Source organism: Humulus lupulus, chromosome 8 (assembly GCF_963169125.1).
Source record: "Humulus lupulus chromosome 8, drHumLupu1.1, whole genome shotgun sequence".
NCBI classification, from domain to species: domain Eukaryota; kingdom Viridiplantae; phylum Streptophyta; class Magnoliopsida; order Rosales; family Cannabaceae; genus Humulus; species Humulus lupulus.
The window spans coordinates 26,783,671-26,794,661 of record NC_084800.1 but is presented as its reverse complement, the minus strand read 5'-3'; the positions used below and the strand labels follow the sequence as shown (position 1 = coordinate 26,794,661).

Here is a 10,991-nt window from a genome sequence, read left to right as displayed (position 1 = left end):
TAACATATCTGCCATACGAATATACATACACAAAACGAACGAAACGACGAAACATAAAACGTTAGAGTGATATATAACCTCATCAACTACGTAAACCCGTTTGTTCTTATTATGCATGGATGCATTTATAGTACCGTGGACTTGAAGTCAGCCAATTAATAAAAAGCCCGTTTATATAGGTATAGAAATAAACATACTAAACAGTCAACAGCTTGTCAAAATTCAAAATAGAACCACATAATTATATATATTACTATATAGATATATATATTTCAACAACCATTTCTATATATTGTTATACTATAAACATTGACCCAGACACCAATATTAGCCTGCTAGCGCATGACCTTAGATTTGGAATCTTTACTTGACTTGGTCGACCAATAGAATGCACGGTGTATTTCTATACATGTATATATGTATATTTATAAACACCTTAACAATATTCTTTTAATAAGTAAAAGATATATATAATAAGAAAGTGCAACTTGGTTAGCATTGAATTGTTTATTACTATATTTTCTAGTAACATGATTGCTAGACTTACCTAACGCAGTGTTCATCACTTCATAATATTTTGATCTGTCTCACTTTTTGTGTGTCTATAAGTACCTGTAGTTGCCTCCACAATTCCTATCATCGATCAAAACCTATATCTATTCCCTCTCTCAGTTATCATATAAAATGGCCATAAATAATATTCTGCTTCTTCTCTTAGCATTTCTTCTAATTGATATTACAGTTTATACTCCTGCCCATGCAAGGATCTTAAAACCAGGTAATAAAACAAAAGCCTTAAACCAATAGTTAACATGTTATATATTTATATACATTTTTACATGTGCTTAATGTATATTATATATATATATAGTTATAGAATACAATAATGTGTTGCATGTCTTTTTTTCCAGAGAATAATGGAAGTGAAAAGTTTGACATGATAATTACTATTTTCGGGAAGCATGATCAGTCAAAAGAAGAAGGTCCAAAGCCGCTACCACCACCAATACCGTTTCCAACTCTACTAAAAGAGGTCGATATTGATATCAGAAAACCAAATCCAACACCGCCACCATCACCAAAACCATATCCAACTCTTTCTCAGGAAATAAAAGGAGATTATGCACCTTATGGAGATGGTGTCCAACCAAAAGAGGTCGGTATTGTTGACAGGCCAAATCAGTCACCACCGCCGTCACCACGACCATTTCCAACTCAATCTCAGGAAATAAAAGGATATTATGCACCTTATGGAGATGGTGCCCAACCAAAAGAGGTTGGTATTGTTTATAGGCCAAATCAGCCACCGCCGCCGTCACCACGACCATATCTGACTCTATCTCAGGAAAAAGAAGACTGTGAACCTAATGGAGATGTTGTCCAACCGAAAGAGGTTGATACTAATGTTGATAATAAGTCAAATCAGCCACCGCCGCTGTCACCAAAACCATATCCAACTCTGTCTCAAGAAAAAGAAGTTTACGCACTTTATGGAGATGGCATTCAACCTAAAGAGGCTAGCACTACTGTTGATAAGCCAATTCCACCATCACCAAAACCATATCCAACTCTATCTCAAGAAAAAGAAGATTATGTTGATATATTAATGTTGATCGATAAGCCAAATCCGCCATCGCCACCATCACCAGAACCATATTTAACTCTCTCTCTAGGGAGGCATCAGTCAATCAAGGGCAGGTGGTTATGAAGCTCATGAAGATGACATGGACCAACCACGTCTAAGTGTTATGTGCTTTATAAGTGAATAAAAAGTCTATTAATTCATTAGTGATGAATAATTTGTATTGGTTGTGTGATTTTTTATATATTGATGCACTGTAAGCCTTAGCCTTTTCAAGAATTGATTTTGTTTAATTGTTATTACGAGAATAGCATTGCTAATGCTCAACATAGCCACTTTATATTTAGTATTGGTCTTACGTAATATATTTTAAATGAAAATATGTAGATTCAATATTAAATTACTCGTATTGCCACGTGGATATGTTAAAATCTAAAATATTAATAAATGAAGACTTGAAATAATTAACGCATGGTGTTGACAATATACAATTTTTTTTGTCGGGTCAATAACTTTTAATTTTGTGTATCTCCAATTTGAAATTCCAAAAACATTTTAAGTACAATAACTGGAAATATATATTCGTAAAAAAAATTGAAATTAGTAGGAAATCGAGGTTTTTGGTACCTATACTAAAAAAGCTTTACACTTTTGAAAAATGATTCACCAATATATTTCACTGAGTATTCATCATTACATGTCTTTATAAAAAAATATATTTATTATTATTGTTAGAATATTTATTTAAATGATATATATAATCAATTTGTTACAATTAATTAATTCAATATATCAAGGTTAATATTTTATTTATTGACAAAATATTCTAATTAATGGTCAACATTATTTGTTACTCGATTTTGTTTGTTATCCGATTTTGTATATCTCAACTGATTGATAAAATATCTTAATCTGTGGCAGAGACTCTGATGGTAGGTCTCACTCTATAAATATAGAGTATCGGTCCTCAAACTCACTGCTCATTCTGACTTTCAGTAACTCCATCTAAAAGAGTTAGTGAGAGTTTGGAAGCCCGAGTACTTGTTCTAATTATTTTCTTTTTCTTTTGTAGATCTAAATCTAGATCGATGTTATCAATTGCAATGGCTGGACGTATACAATATTCGATTCTCTATTTGTATATGCTCATTCTATATATTAATTCCGCCTACATGTATATGATTGTATTAGAAGAAAGCTCTCTATCCTTTGTATTTCACTGAATATTCATTTACAAGAGAAAGGACCCAGCCATTTATATTAGGCTAACAAGAATTAGTTTTAGAAAAAGGCTGTTACAACAGAATAGTTACAAGGCAGTTACAATAACTAATTAATACTGTTGACGCGGTTCTTCGGCAACAGGTAATTAAGAGAAGAAGAGAAAGAGATTAGCACTCAAGGTAGAACCGTCACAGATATGAAATCTTATATATGAACTAGGTGACTCAAGACACGTTTTTAAGTGGTTCAAAGGTTAAAATCCGTCTACTCCACTAGTCAATATTATTCATCCTCTCTGGGTATTTGGTTTACAAAGTATATAGTCCTTCAAAGACTATTTTTTCCAACCCCGATCAACTCCCAGGGTCTCCATATTTATAGGAGAAGGCACCTGGAAGTTGGTAGGGAGGTCATCCCGTGACCTTACCATTTGTCATATCCACTCTGTGGCATTCATGATTAATTCCTAAACCTGACACATAAGTGTGGTCTAATCAGCATGGAAGGACATAATGGGCCGCACGGCCCAACCCATCCGTGGGTGTCTGACACGCACGTTCCTACTGCGTGTCCGAGAAGTCAAGGGGATATCAGACACGTGATGTCAGATATATGCACGTTTATCTTGCGTGCGTTGATTTCATAAAGGCTCAGAGCTTCCTGAGCTCCTCGCGACACGAACAGCTCGTATTCCGAGCTGTTCTCCTGACGTGGCCTTCAGATGCCCCTCTCGAGCTGAGAAGATCCGCCCTGGAAATAGGATCTTCGTCCTGTGGGCACCTCGGACTAAACCTGATTAGTCCGAGCCTCGTCCTGCTAATCAGCCCGTGGGAAAATCAGGGCGTACATCTGCCCCCCAAGCTCCTGCTCGTGGTATATGACGTCATGTATAGGAGACCACAGTAGGGGCTTTTAGACTTCCCCCACAACCCTTCGCATTCCATTCTTCTCGCAGGCGTCTGATACGTGGAGCGTCGTGGGTGGCGACGGTACACTCTACGAGAACAGCATTAAATGGCCTAGCCTACTGACCAGCCGTCGTTTCACATTTCGAGTGGAGGGTCTTCCAAGAGCCTTTTACACGTGATCCTCCCCTTGTATAAAGAGGGGGTGGCCACCCTACGCACGGGCCACCCTATCATTCAAAAATTTCTCATATTTCCTTCTCCATTCTCTGACTTTCCGAAGGACGAAACCCTCATCTCTGCTGTTTTTATCTTCTCCGTTCACGAAGCCTAAGCGTACGAGTTTCTTAAAAGCCTTTGAAGCCACTGTACCAACGAAGCTCCTACCAGCGCAGCAATCTCGCTCACCATCCAGCCATACACTGTAAGTTTTCTGACCCAGTTTATTTTGAAAGCATGCCACTGTAGCTTAGGTAAAAAATTTTACTGTAGCCACATGCAGGGGTTTTCTGGGTTGTGTGGATATGGAGGGTGACGGCCCTTCTTAGATTAGGGCACGCCTGTTGCAGGAAATTGTTTTAGAACATGGGTTTCAAGGTGTTTCTTCAGGGAAAATTTCTGGGTAGGACCTTTAGGAATTTTGGGTGCAAAACCGGGTAGCTTAGGGAATACGCCTCAAAAGCGGTTTTGCACGTTTTGCCTATTGAAACTTTCCCCCCAAGGCAAATTTTTATTCTGAGCCCCCTGACACACGAATTCCGAGTAATCTGGGATCTGCTGAGGGCCTAGGCGCGTGTTCATTGAACCGCGTGGTTCCACTCTCCACGAGTTGGGCTTACCCCAGCTCGTGTAATTAACACTTGTTTCATCCTTCTGCTTGGGTCGCCTTTTCTAAAGTGTTTTCTTTTGTTCGATAGGCGACCAGATGGCCCCGAAGAAGAACCTGCCCCAGAAGAACGTGGAAGCTCGGCCTCCCAACAAGATAAAGGAAAGGCGGTGATGCCCAGCTCGCCGATTCCCCACTTTGGCCCGGCCGTGGAGAAACAGGCCGAGGTGGCCCCTGACGCATTTTTCGAGGCGGAGAGAATCGTCTCGAAGATAACCGAGCAAGCCAAGATCACCAAACTCTTCATCACCCACAACATTCCCTTGGGGAATGCCTCAGTGATTGCCCGATCTGCCGCAGAGGGCGAGCGGAGCTGCACGCCGCTCGATGAATCGTTCGCGGCCTGGAGCGGTGAACACTTCAAGGCAGGGGCCTTCCTCCCCCTGGACCAGTACTTCGCCAACTTCCTGAATTATGTGGGGTTGGCCCCATTTCAGCTCCCTCCCAACTCCTACCGTCTGCTGGCGGGGTTGAGGTATTTATTTCAAAAGCACGAGTGGGAGGTCCCCACTCCTGCTGATATTCTATACTTCTTTTGCCTCAAAGCCAGCCCGGACCGGCGGGGGCGAGGCGACGGGTTCTATTACTTAACCCGTTTCCCTAATACGGCGGCGGTCATCGAGCTGCCGAGCCACCCGAATGACTTCAAGGACCAGTTTTTCATGTCAACTGGGTTCCGCAACTGCGATCATCATTACTTTAATCGCCCTCGTAAGTGGTCCTTGACCTTAGCCCGCCTTTTAAGGGTTATCTTACTTTTGCTCCCTCCTTACTCCACTTCTGACTTCAACCAATCTTGCAGCCATCTACTCGAGGACCGAGAAGTCCGTGACCCTCGGGCGTCAATACGACACACTGGCGAGCCTGCCCCCCAGTGAGAAAGACTATCGCGTGCTCGTGACCGACGAGACGATGGTATTCTGCAAGCTGATTTTCCCAAATCAGACTTTGAATTTGAAGAGGCCCCGGGGGCCGCCCCCAGCCCGCGACAACAGACCGATCGTCGCGGAGGAGATCGCAGACGACGAAGGTGAGGAAGAGAGTGACGAAGTTCCTCTCGTGAGGAGTAGGAAGAGGACCTTGGAGGTCGCCCAGATGATGGACGAGGAGAGGGTCCAATCCGGAGCAGCCGCGGGTCCCTCCGGCCAAGGTAATCCTTACTTATTTAAGAATGTAGATAGGGCCACTGCAGACCCCCGGCTGGTTAGGTTCAATCCTAGGCAGCTCGTCCATCGTCATCCGAGGAATCCGGACCTGGACACGCTCTTGCTCCATTGTGTTGACCGGCTCGTGCTGGATCACCAAGAGAGTCGGCCTAGGGGTACCGTAGCAGTAGATAACACCTTAGCTTTTAGGTCGATCCTTTTTTAGGAGTATGGGACCAACTTACGCACGTGGCCGGCGCTCCAGAGGGGCATTTATGCTCCGGGGATTAGGCAGTATGTAGAAGAGTCCAGCCCCGAGTTGGAACCGGACCTAGAACCTGCGCCAGTTCGTGAGAAAATCGTCTTAGACTCTTTCAGCTCGGGGGGTAGGGATCCCTTAGTATTCGCTTACTCATTTCCTTTAAACCTTTTGCCTCTATTTCTGCATGATTGCTACCTTGTAATAACCATGTTTTTTGTTCTTGGCAGAAGAGATGTCTCAGCCCGGAGGTAATCTACGGGGCGTGGTCTTCGGCAGGAACCCCCCAGCGGGGCCAAGGTTGAAAAGGCTTCGAGAGTCCAGGGGCTCGGCTGGGACCTCCACCAAATCCCCGGCTAAGGAGAAGGAGAAAGCCCCTCCATCCCAGGTCGCGGGGGCGATCCTTCCTGTTGCCAGGACAGAGTCCATGCCCCCGCCACCCCAACGATCTCCATTAGCTGCCCAGGACGGGGTAATAGAGATCGGGAATCTGGCCGCGGTAGCCCCGGATGTGCGTATCCCGGTCGATCCCCAGGATCTGGAGAAGATGCCAGAAGCATTCCGGGGGACGGTGTATGAGTCGGCTAGCTATGCCGTCAGCCACTTCTACAAGCTCAGGGAGAGGGAGCTCCGGGCCATCGAAACAACGAGCCCGGTCCGAGTTATGGAGTCTTCGATGGACATGACCCTAACGGTAAACTGCCCCATTCTTTTAGAGCTTTAACACTTACACGCTGCCTTTTCTCTTCCAGTTAGTTAATTTATCCTTCCTTTCCTGCAGGGCATTGCTGCCGCATACAGAGGCATCGCTAGGACCAAGGCCCAGCTCGAGGGTGTGGAGGCTGAGCGCCAGACCGCCCTCCAGGAGGCTCAGGAGGCGAAAGACGCGCTGGCAGCCTTTAAAGCCGAGCTAGAGAAGATCTGCTCCAAGAACCGAGAGCTTAAAAACTCCCTGGCCGCGTCGCGGACAGATCTCGAGGTAGCGAAGACCGAGGCCCAGGCCGCCATGGAAGCCGAACGGGCCGTCTCGGAGCAGTCCTTGCAAGACCTGTTCTATCATTGCTGGTCCCACAACCCGGTTGCGGACTTTTCTTTCATGCCGCCGGACCTCTGGGCGTTTTTGCTGCCGAAGCTCCAAGCCCGCCTAAATAAAGAGGTACCTCCCTCGGAGACTGGAGAGGCCCCTGTCGCGGCGGAGCAGGACGAGACCGCGACCTCCAAAGGGCCAACTGGTGGGGCTTAGGATACTTCTCTTTGGGCATTTTGAACTATTTTATTTTCCGTTGTACTTTTTCATGAGGTGTTTCCACCTTGAGACAATTTGCTCAGCAACTTTAACATATATATATATTTTATGCTTTTGGCTACAATTCATCTCTTCATTTTTATGAATTTAGTTCGGGTCAACTTTTATCCATATCCCGGGCTCTTTAAAGAAGAACCGCAGTCAATAAATTTTAGTTAACTTCTAAGTTTTATGACCTAGTTAAAACCAGGAACTTATTTTGAAAACTTAGTTCGCGTCAACTTTTATCCATATCCCGGGCTCTTTAAAGAGGAACCGCGGTCAATAAATTTTAGTTAACTTCTAAGTTTTATGACCTGGTTAAAACCAGGAACTTATTTTGAAAACTTAGTTCGCGTCAACTTTTATCCATATCCCGGGCTCTTTAAAGAGGAACCGCGGTCAATAGATTTTAGTTAACTTCTAAGTTTTATGACCTAGTTAAAACCAGGAACTTATTTTGAAAACTTAGTTCGCGTCAACTTTTATCCATATCCCGGGCTCTTTAAAGAGGAACCGCGGTCAATAAATTTAAGTTAACTTCTAAGTTTTATGACCTAGTTAAAACCAGGAACTTATTTTGAAAACTTAGTTCGCGTCAACTTTTATCCATATCCCGGGCTCTTTAGAGAAGAACCGCGGTCAATAAATTTTAGTTAACTTCTAAGTTTTATGACCTAGTTAAAACCAGGATAGGGCTTAGTTTGTGATAACTCTTATCCATGGATAAAAATTAACACCTAAGTCGTTAAGGAGACCTGGTTATATCCAGGTACCATATGCCCCCCAAGTAACTGGGAAAGGGTATTTCGTGGTTATTTTAAAATCACACTTGCAAATAAAGAGAGACATTTGATTTTTATTTATACATGGAAAGCGACCTCCTAGGCCTTACAAGTGGCTCATTGATAGTATTTCTTTAGGTGGATGGCATTCCATGTCCGCGGGACCGCCCCTCCACCAAGCCGAGCTAACTTATAAGTTCCCTCTTTGATGACTTCGATGACCTGGTATGGTCCTTCCCAGTTTGGTCCCAAAACCCCATCTTTGGGATCTTTCCCGGCCAGGAAAACTCTCCTTAGGACCAAATCGCCGACGCTTAAGGCACGTCTTTTGACCTTAGTGTTGAAGTAGCGAGTGATCTTCTGTTGATAATGGGCGAGCTGGAGTTGTGAATCTTCTCGCCTTTCATCCACTAAGTCTAGGGAATGGCATAGGAGCTCGTAGTTCCTATCTTGGTCGTAGTGCTGGACCCTATGTGACAGAACTTTAACCTCCACGGGGAGGACTGCTTCACTCCCAAAGGTTAGGGAGAAAGGCGTGTGACCCGTGGGAGTCCGATGTGAGGTCCGGTATGCCCACAAGACTTGGGGGAGCTGTTCGGGCCAGGTCCCCTTTGCCTCATCTAGCCTTTTCTTGAGGCTCGCCTTCAGAGTTTTGTTGACAGCCTCGACCTGGCCGTTCGCCTGGGGATAGGCCACGGATGAGAAGCTTTTCACAACTCCGTGCCTTTCGCAAAATTCGGTGAACAGATCGTTGTCAAATTGAGTTCCGTTATCGGAGACGATTTTCTTAGGTAGGCCAAATCGACATATGATGCTTTTAACCACGAAGTCTAACACCTTTTTCGATGTTATTGTCGCCAACGGCTCTGCCTCGGCCCACTTGGTGAAGTAGTCAATGGCTACTACGGCGTAACGGACCCCGCCCTTTCCGGTAGGCAGGGCGCCTACTAGATCTATCCCCCAAACGGCAAATGGCCAGGGAGACGAAATCATTTTTAGCTCGACCGGAGGAGCTCGGGCAACCGCAGCGAATCACTGACACTTGTCGCACCTTTTTACATATGAGATCGAGTCTTTGGACAAAGTTGGCCAGTAATAACCTTGCCTGAGAACCTTAAGAGCCAGGCTTTGCCCCCCAGTGTGGTCTCCACAGAATCCTTCATGCACTTCTTGCAGGATGGCCTTTGCTTCACTTGGAAGAATGCACCGGAGGAGAGGTAGGGAATGCCCACGTCGGTACAACACCCCTTCGACTAGCGTATATCTCGGAGCTTGATAAAGGACCCGCCATGCGTCGTTGCGCCCTTCGGGTAACTTGCCCTCGACGAGATACTCAATAATGGGAGTCATCCAGGTCGGCCTGATGTCAATCATTTCAATTTCCGCCCGATCCCCGTCTATGCTAGGATTCTCCAAGAACTCAACTGGCACCAACCCTAGGATTTCTGTCTCGCCCGAGGTGGCGAGCTTGGCGAGAGCATCTGCGTTGGCGTTCTTCTCCCGAGGTATCTTTTCGATTGACCCTCGAACAAACGCAGACAGTTCGGACTTTAATTTTGCCAAATAAGCGGCCATCTTGGGTCCCCGCGCCTGATATTCGCCTAGAACCTGGTTCACCACGAGCTGGGAATCGCTGAAGCATTGGACAGAGCTCGCCTTTAGCTCACTAGCTATCCTAAGTCCAGCCAACAAAGACTCGTACTCTGCCTCGTTGTTAGATGCCTTGAACCCGAACCTTAGCGCCGAGTGGAATCTATGTCCCTCTGGGGATATCAGAATGATTCCGGCCCCGGAGCCGTTCTCGTTAGATGAGCCATCAACGAAGATCTTCCACGACGAGTGGGGAGAGGCGACCTGAGGTGAGTCTCTTGATGGAATCTCCTGGAATCCCGTGCATTCCGCCACGAAGTCGGCCAAGGCCTAACTTTTTATGGTAGTTCGGGGAGTATAGAAAATCTCGAACTGACTGAGTTCGACCGCCCACTTTAGCAAGCGTCCCGATGCTTCAGGCTTTTGCAAAACCTGCCTTAAAGGCTGATCGGTCATGACGTGTATAGAGTGGGACTGGAAGTATGGCCTGAGCTTTCGCGAGGCCGTGATTAGGCAGAACGCCATTTTCTCCATCATTGGATATCTTGATTCAGCTCCGAGGAGTCTCTTGCTGATGTAATAGACCGGTTTCTGAGCCTAGTCCTCTTCTCGCACCAGAACGGCACTAGCTGCGTCCTCAGTGACGGCCATGTAGAGGAAAAGAGGTTCTCCTACCTTGGGTTTTGATAGCACAGGCGGTTCAGCCAAATGCGCTTTCAGGTCAAGGAATGCGCTTTCGCACTCCACTGTCCATTCGAATTTCTTGTTTCCCCGGAGCAGGTTATAGAAGGGTAGACACTTATCGGTCGACTTGGAGACGAACCGGTTCAGTGCTGCCACTCTTCCTGTGAGGCCTTGGGCGTCTTTTTGCGACCTGGGGGAAGGAAGCTCGAGTAGTGACCTGATCTTGTCGGGGTTTGCCTCGATTCCTCGGGTATTGACTATGAAACCCAAGAATTTCCCCGATGCAACACTGAAAGTGCACTTCTGAGGATTGAGCCTCACGCCATATTCACGCAGTATGTTAAAACATTCTTCCAGGTCGGCAACGTGGTTGCTGGCAGTTTTTTACTTGACAAGCATATAATCGACATACACTTCCATGTTTTTCCCGATCTGGTCCGCGAACATTCTGTTCACTAGCCTTTGGTAGGTAGCTCCGGAATTCTTCAGACCAAATGGCATGACCTTATAACAATAGACATTAGTTGGGGTCATGAAGCTGGTATGCTCCTGGTCTGCCGGATTCATCGCGATCTGATTGTAACCTGAGTACGCGTCCATGAAGGACATGAGCTCGTGCCCCGCCGTGGCATCCACCAATTGATCG

The 10,991-nt window shown here is 45.7% G+C and overlaps 1 protein-coding gene across 1 annotated transcript; it reads left to right on the top strand.

Moving 5' to 3' along the window:
• Nucleotides 1-684: 684 nt before the first annotated feature.
• On the top strand, nucleotides 685-1,708 carry LOC133795177 (uncharacterized). Its single transcript, XM_062232631.1, has 2 exons — nucleotides 685-778; nucleotides 912-1,708. Exons 1-2 carry the CDS (start codon nucleotides 685-687, stop codon nucleotides 1,706-1,708), a joined length of 891 nt encoding a protein of 296 aa, XP_062088615.1.
• The last annotated feature ends 9,283 nt before the right edge of the window (nucleotides 1,709-10,991 follow it).

Coding starts and splice junctions, on each gene's coding strand:
- LOC133795177 (XM_062232631.1), top strand. CDS start 685: ATGGCCATAAATAATATTCTGCTTCTTCTCTTAGCATTTCTTCTAATT. Junction 779..911: donor TGCAAGGATCTTAAAACCAG/GTAATAAAACAA, acceptor CTTTTTTTCCAG/AGAATAATGGAAGTGAAAAG.